Source organism: Dendropsophus ebraccatus, chromosome 15 (assembly GCF_027789765.1).
Source record: "Dendropsophus ebraccatus isolate aDenEbr1 chromosome 15, aDenEbr1.pat, whole genome shotgun sequence".
Classification (NCBI taxonomy): domain Eukaryota; kingdom Metazoa; phylum Chordata; class Amphibia; order Anura; family Hylidae; genus Dendropsophus; species Dendropsophus ebraccatus.
In genome coordinates this window covers 58,975,080-58,991,444 of record NC_091468.1, presented here as the reverse complement: position 1 = coordinate 58,991,444, position 16,365 = coordinate 58,975,080, and the positions used below count along the sequence as shown (strand labels likewise).

The 16,365-nt window shown below is 46.4% G+C and overlaps 1 protein-coding gene across 1 annotated transcript in view; it reads right to left on the bottom strand.

Moving 5' to 3' along the window:
* ZFAND3 (zinc finger AN1-type containing 3) overlaps nucleotides 1-16,365 on the bottom strand; it is a 98,106-nt gene that overhangs the window by 1,977 nt on the left and 79,764 nt on the right. Inside the window, exon 5 of the mRNA XM_069954289.1 lies at nucleotides 6,381-6,545. Coding sequence (XP_069810390.1) covers nucleotides 6,381-6,545 — 165 coding nt within the window. The remainder of the gene's footprint in view (nucleotides 1-6,380; nucleotides 6,546-16,365) is intronic.

Below are 16,365 nucleotides of genomic sequence, written 5' to 3'. Positions count from 1 at the left end.
AGAGAAGCGGCTGCAGAACCCCTCCTCCCCCAGTATATGTTTCAGCCATCACCCTCCAGACTCAGGGATCCCACATGGTGTTCTCTACATTGCAGACTGGGTGAGAGTGACCGTGTTTGGCTTGGCTCGTCTTGTAGTGTTGCTGCATCCGCTACCTTCAGATATCCAGGCCAGCTGGAGCGCACCCAGGACTGGGGCCCAAGGCTTAACTGATTGAATCACATAGAAAACTGGCTGCAAAATGCACCTGACTGGAGCTAACACTGCAAAATAGAGAGCCAAAAAACAGAGAAACTAAAACTTTACTGCCGCACATCACAATCCACTCCACATCTCATGTTTAATCTTAATGTTATAATTCTATTACATTCTATCAGCGATGTCAGACAGGGGGCGGGGCTGTGACTCCCTCTCAGACATGATATACGGGGGGCGGGGCTGTGACTACCTCTCAGACATGATATACAGGGGGCGGGGCTGTGACTACCTATCAGACATGATATACAGGCTGGTTGTCAGCAGTAATAGCTGCTCCTGTTGTAGGATGTATGTCTCATGTCTGATTGCATGTCATTATATTAGATCAGTGATGTCAGACAGGGGGCGGGGCTGTAACTACCTCTCAGACATTATTTACAGGGGGCGGGGCTGTGACTACCTATCAGACACGATATACAGGCTGGTTGTCAGCAGTAACAGCTGTTCCTGTTGTAGGATGTGTGTCTCATATGTCTGATTACATGCCATTATATTCTATCAGTGATGATATAATGTGGACACATCAGGAGTATGTGGCTTATATGTAGATGTATGTGGCTTATATTATGTATGCAGCTTATATTATGTATGCAGCGTATATGAAGATGCATGAATGTTTTATGTAGATGTATGTCGCTTATATGTAGATACGATGTTGTGAACACATCATCATCATGTATGGGAAGGCTCGGCTCCCGGTTCTATTTGCCGCCGGCCACCACTGATTGCAGCTCTGGGTAAAGACAATTTCGCAGCTTCTCGGATTTACAAGGTTTCGCCGGTTTCCAATTTCTGACTTGTTTTTCAAAATGAGTTTCCCCACACCTGGTAATGAAATGCAGGGACACATTATAACACACGCCGTTCCCGCACCAGGAATGTCAGAATGTTAACAGCGGTGGCGGGTTAGTGTTCTGCATACAGAAGGAATCACATGACCGATGCGTGAGGGGAGAACACATAGATCCAGTTCCTCAGGGGTGCACGGAAGAAGCAATGAGGAATCTACCCTAACAGGAGAATGCACATGACCAGTCCCCGCTCCCAGGCCGCCATATTGTTATTGCTTGCAGCCAATGATCATGAATGGCCAATGATAAATTATGAGAACGGTGACCTCTACCTCCTACTGACTCCTTCCTGTTAGGTCAAGGGGGCTCCCTACTAGCCAGTGCTAAGCCAGCAGTATAGTGGGAGGCAGAAGAGAAACATCACTGGCAGCTACCAGAGGAGTCAATGAATGTGAACCGGTGATCCCTATAGAGATGTATAACGTCACCCTAGTGATGTGTCCATGTGGACTAAGGAAGGGGAAGTGATAAGATGCAAGAAGCACTGTGTGCACTGCCCAGGGTTACATTATATAATGTCCTGTGTAATAGACAGTGCTAAGAGCTTAGTATGAGGGTGTGTGCACTGCCCAGGGTTACATTATATAATGTCCTGTGTAATAGACAGTGCTAAGAGCTTAGTATGCCAGGTGTGTGCACTGCCCAGGGTTACATTATATAATGTCCTGTGTAATAGACAGTGCTAAGAGCTTAGTATGAGGGTGTGTGCACTGCCCAGGGTTACATTATATAATGTCCTGTGTAATAGACAGTGCTAAGAGCTTAGTATACCAGGTGTGTGCACTGCCCGGGGTTACATTATATAATGTCCTGTGTAATAGACAGTGCTAAGAGCTTAGTATGAGGGTGTGTGCACTGCCCAGGGTTACATTATATAATGTCCTGTGTAATAGGCAGTGCTAAGAGTTTAGTATACCAGGTGTGTGCACTGCCCGGGGTTACATTATATAATGTCCTGTGTAATAGACAGTGCTAAGAGCTTAGTATGAGGGTGTGTGCACTGCCCAGGGTTACATTATATAATGTCCTGTGTAATAGACAGTGCTAAGAGCTTAGTATGAGGGAGTGTGCACTGCCCGGGGTTACATTATATAATGTCCTGTGTAATAGACAGTGCTAAGAGTTTAGTATGCCAGGTGTGTGCACTGCCCAGAATTACATTATATAATGTCCTGTATAATGAACAGTGGTAAGAGCTTAGTATGCCAGGTGTGTGCACTGCCCAGGGTTACATTATATTATGTCCTGTGTAATGGACAGTGCTAAGAGTTTAGTATGCCAGGTGTGTGCACTGCCCGGGGTTACATTATATAATGTCCTGTATAATGAACAGTGGTAAGAGCTTAGTATGCCAGGTGTGTGCACTGCCCAGAATTACATTATATAATGTCCTGTATAATGGACAGTGCTAAGAGTTTAGTATGCCAGGTGTGTGCACTGCCCGGGGTTACATTATATAATGTCCTGTATAATGAACAGTGGTAAGAGCTTAGTATGCCAGGTGTGTGCACTGCCCAGAATTACATTATATAATGTCCTGTGTAATAGGCAGTGCTAAGAGTTTAGTATACCAGGTGTGTGCACTGCCCGGGGTTACATTATATAATGTCCTGTGTAATAGACAGTGCTAAGAGCTTAGTATGAGGGTGTGTGCACTGCCCGGGGTTACATTATATAATGTCCTGTGTAATAGACAGTGCTAAGAGCTTAGTATGAGGGTGTGTGCAGTGTCTGGTGGTCTGTATGGGCTGTTTTGTGCAGCTTATAGTGTTTTATAGCACCACCTGGGCAGAAGGCAGCACAGCTAGAGGCAGGCAGCAGTGCAGGTCCAGCAGTTCTTAGTTCAATCATGTTGGTCAAGTGCTTTCCTTTAGGAAGCAGGCAGTACAGGTGGAGTAGATCTTAGTTCAATAAGTGGGTTGTGTGCTTTTCTCCAGGAGGCAGGCAGCAGTACAGGTGGAGCAGTTCTTTACATTGGTCGTATGTTCTCCTCCAGACAGGCAGGAGTACAGGTTTAGTTCAGTCATGTCACCATGTGCTCTACTCTCCTCCAGGAGGCAGGCAGCAGTACAGGTGGAGCAGATCTTAGATCAGTCATGTCACCATGTGCTCTCCTCCAGGAGGCAGGCAGCAGTACAGGTGGAGCAGATCTTAGTTCAGTCTCATTGGTCATGTGCTCTTCTCCAGGAGGCAGGCAGCAGTACAGGTGGAGCAGATCTTAGTTCAGTCATGTCACCATGTGCTCTCCTCCAGGAGGCAGGCAGCAGTACAGGTGGAGCAGATCTTAGTTAAGTCTCATTGGTCATGTGCTTTCCCCCAGGAGGCAGGCAGCAGTACAGGAGGAGTGGTTCTCAGTTCAATCTCGTCAGTCTTGCACTCTCCCGCAGCAGTACAGGTGGAGTGGTTCTCAGTTCAATCTCGTCAGTCTTGCACTCTCCCGCAGCAGTACAGGTGGAGCAGTTCTCAGTTCAGTCACGTCGGTCGCGTGCTCCCGGCAGGCAGGCAGCGGTAATATTACACGTACTCTGCACGGATTTTACATACAAACCGCCTTTTAACTCTGCTGGTCTTATTTTCCTCTGCAATTCCAATTTCAGCAACTTCTTAGGTGCCCGGCTCGTGGGCGGCTGCTCCATCTAAAGTCACCTTCCAGTAGGAATAGGAAAAGTAATACTGTAACCGAGACTGCGCCGGAATAAGGGCCTAGCGGCAATAATAACATACAGGAGGGAGGATAAAGACACGGGTCACTGATAGCGAACCAGTACTTCCACAAAAAGCCTCTCTTATCTATAGACTATGCATTCAAGTGGATACGGCTGTGCTGCAATACCAGCATCAACCAGTAAACCAGAAGGGCGCTGTTTCTAGAGGAAATCAAACAATGTTTTCTAATAAGTCTGAATATCAACAATGGCCTCAGGGTAGTTTGCCCTGACATCATTAAAGCTGCAGCCCTGGAGACTCAGCACCCAATTCACAGAGTACAGGCTGCCAGTACGGTATAGTACAGACTGCAGACTGTCCTCATTGATGCATCACTAGACGTGTCAAAGTACATGGCGGATACTCAGCACTGATGAGGTTAATGGTGGGGAAATGATCCTAAACTATCAGCGATTCCTGTCACCTCCTCAGTCGGCTGGGCGCGGCTGCCACAACTCATCCTACAAATTGCTCTTTTGAAGATCAAAGCCGTGCGGAATTTGTCTGCATGCGCAGCGGAGGAGATTGTAATTTTATTAATTTTCTCCCCCCACCCCACCACCACTTGGCCATATTCCCATTGTGGGCTCCAGGGCAAAGATTCATGGACGACAGAGCACAAAACCCAGAGAGGTGTAAGGAGTGGGGGGGGGGGGGGGGGATGTAAGGATTGGGAGGGATGGTGGTATAAGGAGTCGGGGTGGTGGTATAAGGAGAGTGTGTGTGGTGGGGGGGGGGGGCTGGTGGTTTTATAGGGATTGGGGGGAGGGGGTGCGGTGGCTCAGTCTCTCCCGAGCGCTCACTTTGGCGTTAATTGGCACCTCATTAAAATGTAATGAAAGTGACATCTTCTGTTCTGGCTGCTGCGGGCTCTGGGGGTACAGAGGGGCTGAGCGCAATTCACAACACGTTCCCTTTATAAAGCTAAGCCTCTTAAGCATTATTTATGAGATGTGATTTCCTGCTAGAGCTTAATAACCTGTAATGGGGCAGAACCACTTCTGCCGCCTCTGTGGCCCCTCGGGCTATATTCAAGGTGTAACACAAGGGCCCTGCATCATGGTATCTAGAACCGGAGAGTCAACACGTGCCCCGGTATACATACAATGCTCATCTCCCCAGCTGCGTGTGCATAAAGCACATCCTGACCTAGCTGAAGGTCTCCAGTTACATCTAAAGCTGCATTGACTTCTTATCCTCCAGTCACATCTAAAGCTGCACACACTCCTTATACTCCTAGTCACATCTAAAGCTGCATGCACTCCTTATCCTCCAGTCACATCTAAAGCTGCACACACTCCTTATCCTCCAGTAACAACTTAAGCTGAACACACTTCTTATATTCCAGTCACATCTTAAGCTAAACTTACTTCTTATACTCCTAGTCACATCTAAAGCTGCATGCACTCCTTATACTCCAGTCACATCTAAGGCTGCACTCACTTCTTATACTCCAGTCACATCTAAAGCTGCACTCACTTCTTATACTCCAGTCACATCTAAAGCTGCACTCACTTCTTATACTCCAGTCACATCTAAAGTTGCACTCACTTCTTATACTCCAGTCACATCTAAAGCTGCACTCACTTCTTATACTCCAGTCACATCTAAAGCTGCACTCACTTCTTATACTCCAGTCACATCTAAAGCTGCACTCACTTCTTATACTCCAGTCACATCTAAAGCTGCACTCACTTCTTATACTCCAGTCACATCTGAAGCTGCACTCACTTCTTATACTCCAGTCACATCTGAAGCTGCACTCACTTCTTAGGAATTATATTAGAAAGTCACACCATTTTCATTATATGGTTAAACCAAGAATGGACAATTACTTTAAGGGTTACTCAGCACCACTGCATCCACTATGAGTAGGAATCCCTAACCAACTGTTGCAGAACTACAACTCCCATCATACCGACAGAATGTATATTCTATGGTAGTGTTCCCCATGTTTAGAGTCGTTCAGAGTCGTCCCAGCTAAAAATTCAGGTAACAATAGAGGTCGCCACGGAGATCTGCCACCTACTGGAGACAACTGGAATGTCGGGGGAGCTGCAGGGACTCCTAGGGCCCCTGACTCTCAGGACCACTGTTATAAGCAAGTTAATGATACAAATTTCATCTCATTTAAATAAATTTCAGCTTCGGGGAAAATCATTTTGATGAATGTTTTATGGTAATTTATGAGCTAAAAGCAGAATAAAAAGCAGAGCGAAGAAGTGACCCAAAAACAGGGGCCGGGGTGTGGGGAGGCTCTATATGCCTAATATTTCATGCCACATTGTATTTTCCTATAGCACTAAGTACAAGACAGATCTAAAGCTGCACTCACTTCCTATTCTCCTGCCACATCTAGAGCTGCACTCATGGACAGGTAAGTATAATCTTTATTATTTTTTTTTACACTGTCATCAGCTGTTGGACGTTCATCACCGATACATTGAGGGTGCGCTGCCAGCAGCTGAGGATTCTTAAACTTTCTGAAAGACAACTATGGGTTGATGTCGGCTCTTTGCCTGACCGTTCTTTATAACACATCTATTATGTCATGAATCCACTCACCACAGCGACAAGACCCCAACTCCTGTTGTACCAACTCCAGTTTTATTTGGCAGCGGAAGCAGCGGCGTCGACTCTTCTGTTTGGGGCGGTTACTGTCGGGTCCATCCCCGCTGTCTAGTAGTCGAGGCCGTTTTATAGGGGAAGCATCGTCCTCTGACTGGGAATCTGGAAGAGAAACATCATCATGTCAGTGACTAATGGAAGAGAGGGAGAAACCTGTAACGTTATAGAGACTGATACAGTGTTACACAGACAGATGCAATGTATTACTGATAGATCCAATGTTATCGGGACTAATACAATGTAACAGAGCCCAGGAACATACAGAGGTATTATACACTGTAGGGACCCATCTAATGATGTTTACAAGGTTCTGGGGTTCATATGTAGGCATAACCTCATTCAATTCCAGTTCTTGGTGCTCGACAGTTTAGTGCCCCCCATATCCTGGCACTAGATAGTTTAGTGCCTGCAAAGTCCCTGGTGCTGAATAGTTTAGTGCCCCCCTGCCCCCCACCCAGACCTTGGTGCTGGATATTTCAGTGTCCCCCCAGACCCCGGTGCTGGATAGTTCAGTGACCGTCCCCCTAGGCCCTGGTGCTGAATAGTTCAGTCCCCCCCAGACCCTGGTGCTGGATAGTTTCAGTGCCCCCCCCCCCAGACCCCGGTGCTGGATAGTTTTAGTACCCCCACCAGTCCCTGGTGCTGGATAGTTTGGTGCCCCCCCCCATCCAGACCCTGGTGCTGGATAGTTTAGTATTCCCTTCAGTCCCTGGTGCTGAATAGCTTAGTCCCCCCCCTGACCCTGGTGTTGGATAATTCAGTGTCCCCCAGTCCCTGGTGCTGGATAGTATAGCGTTCCCTTCAGTTCCTGGTGTTGGATAGTCCCCCCCCCCCCCAGTCCTTGGTGCTGAACAGCTTAGTCCCCCCAGGTGCTGGATAATTTAGTGTCCCCCAATCCCTGGTGCTGGATAGTTTAGTGCACTTGAATGCAGTGGCCCCAGCAACCTGTGAGGGCCCAGTGATAGCTATAACCTGCCCCAGCAGTGACATAAGGGATTGTGCACACATGCAATATAATCTACATGAGGAGCTGCAGATCTGTCACTGTGTATAGGGGAGACCTAGATCTGGTCTATGAATTTGTCAGCAGAGGTCTCTGGGCTTTCCTAGAGCCCTGAATGGCAGATACAAAGATGCTGGCGAGGCATCACTGCAGATCAGGAGAGCTCTAGCTGTGGCCATATTTGCTGACATCCAGCGTTCTCTAAGGAAGTGCCGGATAGTATATGAAGGAAGAGCCAGATAGTACATGAAGGAAGAGCCGGATAGTACATGAAGGAAGAGCCGGATAGTATATCAAGGAAGAGCAGGATAGTATATGAAGGAAGAGCCAGATAGTATATGAAGGAAGAGCCGGATAGTATATCAAGGAAGAGCCGGATAGTATATGACAGGAAGAGCTGGATAGTATATGAAGAGCAGGATAGTATATGAAAGAAGAGCCAGAAAGTATATGAAGGAAGAGTCAGAAAGTATATGAAGGAAGAGCCAGAAAGTATATGAAGGAAGAGTCGGATAGTATGTGAAGAAAGATCCGGAAAGTACAAGAAGGACAGGGAATGTATATAAAAGAGGTCGATGGTTGAGGCTGGCTCCTCCACAACCAGTACAGACATGACCCATATTACATCCCAGCCTATCCTCCTCTGATCAGGACTCTACATTGTATTTACTGCCTCTCTATTATGTCGGTAATAAGATGACTGTACATCCAACCAAGGTTCTGCTGTCTACGAGTGTTCGCCGAGAACAAAGCCCAGTGTGGTGCGCCGTCTGCGGAGAGGATGAAAGAGTCGGGAGACTGTAATACACCGCACACTCCTGTGTGTCTAAGGAAAAATATAAATGTAAATGTACGGCCCCCGAAGCCCAAGTGTGCCACCGCGCTGCTACGCCCACGCCTCCGGCTCCAAGGCTATTCCTCTTATGATCAAGCAGAGTGGCGCTTCGTATGAAGATGCAACTGGTTACGGAGTCTGCGGGCGCCAGAGGTGTTAATACTGTTTTTATTTCAGATTTGTAAATCATAAGATCGCTCCAGCTGCTCTGAAAGATGGCGGTGCCTGTCACCTAGGGTCTGCGCTGATGGCGTCTGGGGGGCCGGAGCACAATTTATTATGACTTCAGTATCAGATATATTGATATTGTGAAGTATGAGCCATTGCAAAGCTTCACCTTGGATTGTTGTCAGTCCTCTCTTCTGTAGCTTGGCAGAGTTTAGTCAGGCTCATCGGGCTGCGGCGCCTTGAAGTGTGCTCTGCGACGCTCCTTCCCAGGTGCTGGAAAAAAGATAGATCCCGTCCTGGGAAACTGGGAGAAAATTCCCAGGACGGGATGCATCTTTTCCCAGCACCTGGAAAGGATCGGCATGGAGCGAAGCACACTTCAAAGAGCCTCGGTGTTCAGCTGTATGATCAGGGACATCCTCCACTAGAGGCAATGCTTCCTTATACCTCAGTCCATGCAATGTCGAATGGAGCATTATCACAATTTTCTGTTGGATTTATATGGAATTGGCAGACAAGATGGACTTTGTTTGATGTGGATCTAGGAACTATGATTTTATGGTCAATAGGTGGCAGTTACTTTTCTACAATGAGGATACAGAAGTTTGGATAACTTTAAAAATTACAAAAAGTTGTCCGTCCGTCCCCCCCTAACTCCATTCTATATCACGGTCAGACAAATGTTTAAACCCCATCATCCTTAAGGGAGACTCTGGCCTTGACCTTGTAATACAAAACATCCCGGGGAGAACAATGAGAACCCTGAGCGCCTCTTGTCCACAGTGCAGGGTAGTCTGTAGTCAGGTGAAAGTTACCACTACCTGACAAATGACAAGATCTGTATTCAGCACAGACTCATTACTGGGATGAGATGTCTGAACAGGAAGCGCTGAGATGCGTCTAAGAGGAGTCAAGAGTTGCCAACCTCACTGTGAATCTCATTATGTCCTTCCCTAAAAATACAATGTGGCTTCATCCATCTCCGAGCATCGAAAGAGACTGATCTTACAGATTGTGGATACTGTATAGGCGGATTATGCGGACAAGCTGACTACATGCATCCTAAATATCCTCGATTAGGAGACAAGTATCAGGAGGTTACAGGGAACATGCAAATAAAATCCAGGTTCGGATAAAATCTCTGCACATTGTGACAGACACCGGCGAGCACCGAGGGTGATGTAGAATGATGAAATAACCAGAGAATGTGATGGCGGCGCGGTGACTGCCCCGATCGATACTGCACAGAGGAGAAGAAGGGATGGGGATATCTATCTCCATCTCGTGGATGGAACGAGGACGGGACGTGCATTGTTCTGTGCCTGGCCGGTGACTCGTCTCATCACTAATTCATGGCTTTATTCCCGTCTCCTCCGCTTCACCCGCTGAGTTTTTTCTGTCCTTGCACCTGCATGTTCTCTCTCTCCCCAGTGGGATCAGCGTCTCGTGTGCAGGAACAGGTCAGGAATGCTGAACAAGAAATCTGAGAAAATCTGTGTCATCTGAGACAAAGGCCCCCCCGAAGACCAAAGAAAATACCAGAAAATTCTATTAATACAGGAGCACCGGGGTCACCACACAATCGGGAGCGGCAGATTAACCCTCTCCTGTCTATTACTTGTCTGGTCTATTGTTGTTCAACTGTCTCACAGCTGATCCATTGCTCTGGATCAGCTAATCCCGACTGTCAGGCCTGGATTGGTTACACGTTAGCCTCCCTTTAAAGGAGAAGTCTAGCAAAAATTTTTATTAAAGTATTGTATTGCCCCCCAAAAGTTATACAAATCACCAATATACACTTATTACAGGAAATGCTTATAAAGTGCTTTTTTCCCTGCACTTACAGGACTACTGCATTAAGGCTTCTCTTCCTGGATAACATGGTGATGTCACTTCCTGGATATTATGGTGATGTCATTTCCTGGATAACATGGTGATGTCACTTCCTGGATAACATGGTGATGTCACTTCCTGGATAACATGGTGATGTCACTTCCTGGATAACATGGTGATGTCACTTCCTGGATAACATGGTGATGTCACTTCCTGGATAACATGGTGATGTCACTTCCTGGATAACATGGTGATGTCACTTCCTGGATAACATGGTGATGTCACTTCCTGGATAACACCCCTACTCCCAGAGCTGTGCGGACACTGTAGTAGTAAATGCAGCAAAAAAAAAAACACTTTATAAGCATTTCCCATTATAAGTGTATATTAGGGATTTGTATAACTTTTGGGGTGAAATACAATACTTTAATAAAAATATTCACTGGACTTCTCCTTTAAATATCCCTGGCTTGTGCAGTCCTGTGTGGATTATAACTCTGAATGCCCAGCAATTATTGTATCTTTCTAGTTCTTTGGTCCAAGTGTTTGTTCCAAGTCCTTTAGGTGTTTCTTGGTGGTTATTTGTGTATTCCTGGTGTCGGTACTTGGAAGTTGTTGCCGTTTTGCTCATTTTGGAGGGGGGATTTATGAAGACCGGCATACAAGTACGTCGGTCTTATAATAGGCCCCGCCCCCTTTCCCCGGCAGGATTCACTAAGAGACGCACGCCTCTTAGAAACTCCGGCGGGGTGTCCGAACCTGCACCCGGCGTACTAAATCTACACCTGCTTCCAGCAGATGTAGATTTGGATCATGATTTACGCCTGCGAGCAATAGTAAATCATGAAAATGAGCCACGCCTCCTCCCCACCTTGTCACACACCCCAAGTTCCCCCAGCCCGCCCATCAGGCAAGTGGGGCATACGGCAGGCGCACGCCAGGAAGAAGGGGCAAATCTGCACCCTCTCCCTGGTGTAAGCCTCGGGCGGACATTTCATAAATGTCCCCCTTTGTGTTGTGGCAAGTCTCAGTGATTAAAGTTTTGCTCAGCCTCGATTCCCATGGTCCTAGAGCCGCTTTCTTGTGTCCGAAAGGGAGAGCAGGGTTTCTATAAGGACATTGCAGAGACAAAGAGATTAGTTTGTATAATGAAAGGTGAAAGTTCGGTAAAAGGTCTAGGGAAAGATTGTAAGTCTTAAGGCCCTATTACACAGTGATTATTGGTCGTATCTGGCCGATATTAGCCTTTACGGACAATAGCCGTTTTGTGTAATAGAAGACAATGGTCAGCCAACATCGTGCATTGTTGTCTTTCAACAGGTTGAACATGCCAACAATCTGCTGCCGCAGACCGCCGTTGTCTCCTATGGGCTGCCCAGACGATGACCACCTGGGCAGCCCCTCGGCTCTTATTCGCTGCTCCTCACTTGCTGGTGGCGCGTGTAAAAGCACCAGCAGTGGTCGGTGCTCGCTTGCTCTCCACATCGCTATGTGTAATAGGGGCTTTAGGGCTTTCAGAGTATTGGGAGCGATAGTTTGGGCCCAGTAAGGGTTGAATGCTATAGGTGAATATCAGTTCTGCCACCTCATGTCCATCTGATAAATATCATGGAACTTCAGGGACCCAACCAATAAACATGCGGAGAACTTACGAATGGGGAGATGGGGGGAAAAAAAAAAAAGATAGAGGTGACTGCAAGAACTGAATTTCAATACTACGTGCTACCGATGAACACTTGTAATTCTGTAGTACACTAGACAGGCAGATGGCAGCCTTATACAAGCAACTATCAATGATGTACTTGCAAATGGCGCCCATCAGATAGGCCAATAATTGATGCTTGGGTGGCCTCATTGCCGGCAGCATATCCCGTTTACACAGTCCATATCGCAGTAGACCGTTTCTGCAATGTCTCTTCATTAATATTGCATCATGAGAACACATCCTAAGTCTTTCTTCTGTTCCGACCACACTGAAGATATCTGCAGCACTAAAAGGTAAAGCTTCAGGCAGGTTTAGTCAGGGGGCAGCGACCTATGGCGTAATGAGAAGACGGAGCGATACAATTATGTAACAATAAAAGTCTCACACGGCTATTGGCTGAAGTAATCGATGCGACTTCGCCCCCACAATTACGTCTTCTCTCTGCCGCCGTTTATTGGGAACTTTAATGTTCACGAATTTGAGATTCATTAAACACCTCTGGCAGACGATCAATGGGAGACTTTTTATATCAGCGCTTCGTTTTCAAGCGGATTATTTATGTGCTAATAATTTGTTCAGGTGATTGAAATGACAATCAACTGTGCGGCTGTGGGAGGGGTATAGACTATATACTGCGTGCTATATGGAGGGGCAGTGACTGGTCTAGGCAGGACGCAGGGAAATTACTTCATTAAAACCATGGCGTTAGGTCACATTCATCAGTCCGGCTGATTAGACAGCAGCTTAGGGACACTTAAATAACAAGAGTTCACCGATCGCTCGCACCTCAACTAATTTATGTCACGGTGACCTTCTCATCATCAACAACAGAGACTATTAAAGGGCAATTGTTCAGAGCACTCAGTAAATGGACAGAAAAATAAAGAGGGTGCTGCTCTCTAGTGACTGGATAGGCTGTATTCTCAGTGATGTCACTGCTGCTCTCTAGTGATGGATAGGCTGTATTCTCAGTGATGTCACTGCTGCTCTCTAGTGATGGATAGGCTGTATTCTCAGTGATGTCACTGCTGATCTCTAGTGATGGATAGGCTGTATTCTCAGTGATGTCACTGCTGCTCTCTAGTGATGGATAGGCTGTATTCTCAGTGATGTCACTGCTGATCTCTAGTGATGGATAGGCTGTATTCTTAGTGATGTCACCGCTGATCTCTAGTGATGGATAGGCTGTATTCTCAGTGATGTCACCGCTGATCTGTAGTGATGGATAGGCTGTATTCTCAGTGATGTCACCGCTGATCTCTGTATTCTCAGTAATGTCACTGCTGATCTCTAGCGACTGGATAGGCTGTATTCTTAGTGATTTCACTGCTGATCTCTAGTGATGGATAGGCTGTATTCTCAATGATGTCACCGCTGATCTCTAGTGATATATAGGCTGTATTCTCAGTGATGTCACCGCTGATCTGTAGTGATGGATTGGCTGTATTCTCAGTGATGTCACCGCTGCTCTCTAGTGATGGATAGGCTGTATTCTCAGTGATGTCACCGCTGCTCTCTAGTGATGGATAGGCTGTATTCTCAGTGATGTCACCGCTGCTCACTAGTGATGGATAGGCTGTATTCTCAGTGATGTCACTGCTGATCTCTAATGATGGATAGGCGGTATGCTCAGTGATGTCACTGCTGCTCTTTACATAAGGCACTTTGTATCACCAAGTCCCACTCTTGCAGTCCCTTTGATGAGGACTCCCTCGCAGTCAGAGAGAGTGGGTTGTGGGTTGTTTATATTCAGCTGCAGTATCTGCTGAGTTTTATTTCACACTTGGCTCCCGAGTCTTTGTGTTCACAGGAAGTTTTACCGTTTGATATTGTGGATGGTAAATGGATTTCTATGGTGTTTTATTTTCTAGACATTGGTACGATCACAATCCAGCGTGTTACAGAGATGAAAGAGTATGGAGATTATACACCGAGTGAAGATGTAATACTGAGGCAGCCCAAGACCCCGACTGTGGTCCAGCCTAATCTGGGTATCGGTGGTATATAATAGGCCCGGCCTGGTGGAATTTATCTCCACACTTTACTATTGTTTGTAGCAAGATAGTCACAGTACTGTATATGTAACAACTCAGGGGGACTGGGAAGGCTGGGTAAGAACCCTGGGAGAAGCTGTATATAGGCATTTAGCCATACATATTAGCAAGACAAGGATGAGGACCAGAACTGTTGACCATTCTGAACATGATGTTCCTTATAAAGGATAATCTCCATAGATGCATTGTATTAGTATAGGGGAGGGGGGATAAGCGGTGCTGTGTAACAGGTTAGTAATTACATCAATCTCTCTCAGATCCATCGCCCTCTGGCTAAATCCAGAGAGTGCATTAATCCGGCGGTTCCCCACGGTGCCGAGGTCTCGGCCTCTCTAACAAGTCTGCAGATCCCTCCTGTCTTGAAGTGCTCAGCTGCTCAGACCTCAGATGCCTCCGTCTTGTACCTCCCAGCTGGTTACAGATCTCCCAGCCTCACAAGTGGGAAGATGATTTGCAAGTAATTAGTGATATTCTCCCCGGGGATCAGACTCTTCTCGGAGGTCAGAGCCACAGGATTTCCCCAGTGTCTCGGCTCAATGTGACGGCTCGAAAGCGGAAGATCATTTATAGACTAACAGGAGTCAATGAAAGTTCAGAGCATCCGTAACCCTCGGTATAATCCAAGTGAAGGGTGAGAATAATAGCCACGACCCTATCCATCACAAAGATTTGGCATCTACATTGTGTTACAAACCCTGCCCCTCCCAACTTTATTGACTTCATTAGGAAGATATGACGAGTACAAATCTTATATGAAGCCATCCAGAGACTATCAGAAAGCGGCAGAACCTGCATTGTGTGAATAAATTCCCTCTTCTCTCTGTTACAGGAGGCCCTGACTGAGGGTTTCTTCAGTGTGAGAGGTGGTGTCGCTCTAATACAGAGACGTATTGAAGAAAGGATCAGTCCCACTCTATAGACACGGATATAGAGAGCAATTTACTGAAGTTCCACATAACGCAGAGGCTGCAGAGAGCACAGGATCTGAGTAACTGGATCAGCAACCACCTCATTGTCTGATCAGTATAGGATGTACATGACTTTATAGAACTGCTATAGGATACATTATAGTATATGGTGCAGTCTCCACAGAGCCGTGTCAGGGCAGATGATCAATACAATATACACACATATAAATACCAACATACAGTAAATACAGCATTAGTGCAACTAAAAAGAAGCCTTATATCCAGTGTTTGTGCCCTATGCACCCACAGACTGACCTCATCATATCTTTTGCATTTTCAATCTCACTTAAAGGAGAAGTCCAGCAATTTTTTTTTTTTATTAAAGTATTGTATTTCCCCCACAAGTGTTATAACTCACCAATATACACTTATTACGGAAAATGCTTATAAAGTGCTTTTTTCCCTGCACTTACTACTGCATCAAGGCTTAACTTCCTGGATAACATGGTGATGTCACTTCCTGCATAACATGGTGATGTCACTTCCTGGATAACATGGTGATTTCACGACCCGACTCCCAGAGCTGTGCGGGCTGTGGCTGCTGGAGAGGATGATGGCAGGGGGATGCTCAGTGTCCCTCCAGTGCCTTGTGTCCCTCAGTGTCCCCCTGCTATCATCCTCTCCAGCAGCCACAGCCCACACAAGCTCTGGGAGTCGGGTCGTGACATCACCATTTTATCCAGGAAGTGACAGAACCATGTTATCCAGGAAGTGACGTCACCATTTTATCCAGGAAGTGATCTCACCATTTTATCCAGGAAGTGACCTCACCATTTTATCCAGGAAGTGACCTCACCATGTTATCCAGGAAGTGAAGCCTTGATGCAGTAGTAATTGCAGGGAAAAAAGCACTTTATAAGCTAAGCATCACTCGTAATAAGGGTATTTTGGTTATTTGTATAACTTTTGGGTGGCAATACAATACTTAAATAAAAATTTTCGAAAGACTTGCCACAGGGACGCCAACCAGGTAACCCAGTCACACTCTTGGGCCTCTTCTTTATGCCAGCCTATAAAGGCTCAGTGCACACAGGATATAGCCAGCAGTCACAGTACTGGCCCTCTTCTTTAGGGCTCAGTGAACACAGGATATAGCCGACCTCATCTTTATACTAGCCCATAGACGTCACATATAACCTAAGATCTGCTTGTATATGTAAAGCTTCAGGATTCAGCCATATAGGATCATTATAGCTGTCAGGGTCCCAGCAGATGTGTCGCCCCGTTCCCTGCAGGCAGTGTTGCCGGGGCTCCTGTATACTTCTTGCTATCAGTGTTTCTTTTGCCGGTGTTATGCAGACGTATCTCTATGGGATCACACACGGTTTCCTGGCAGGAAGAAGAACCTGTCGGCTT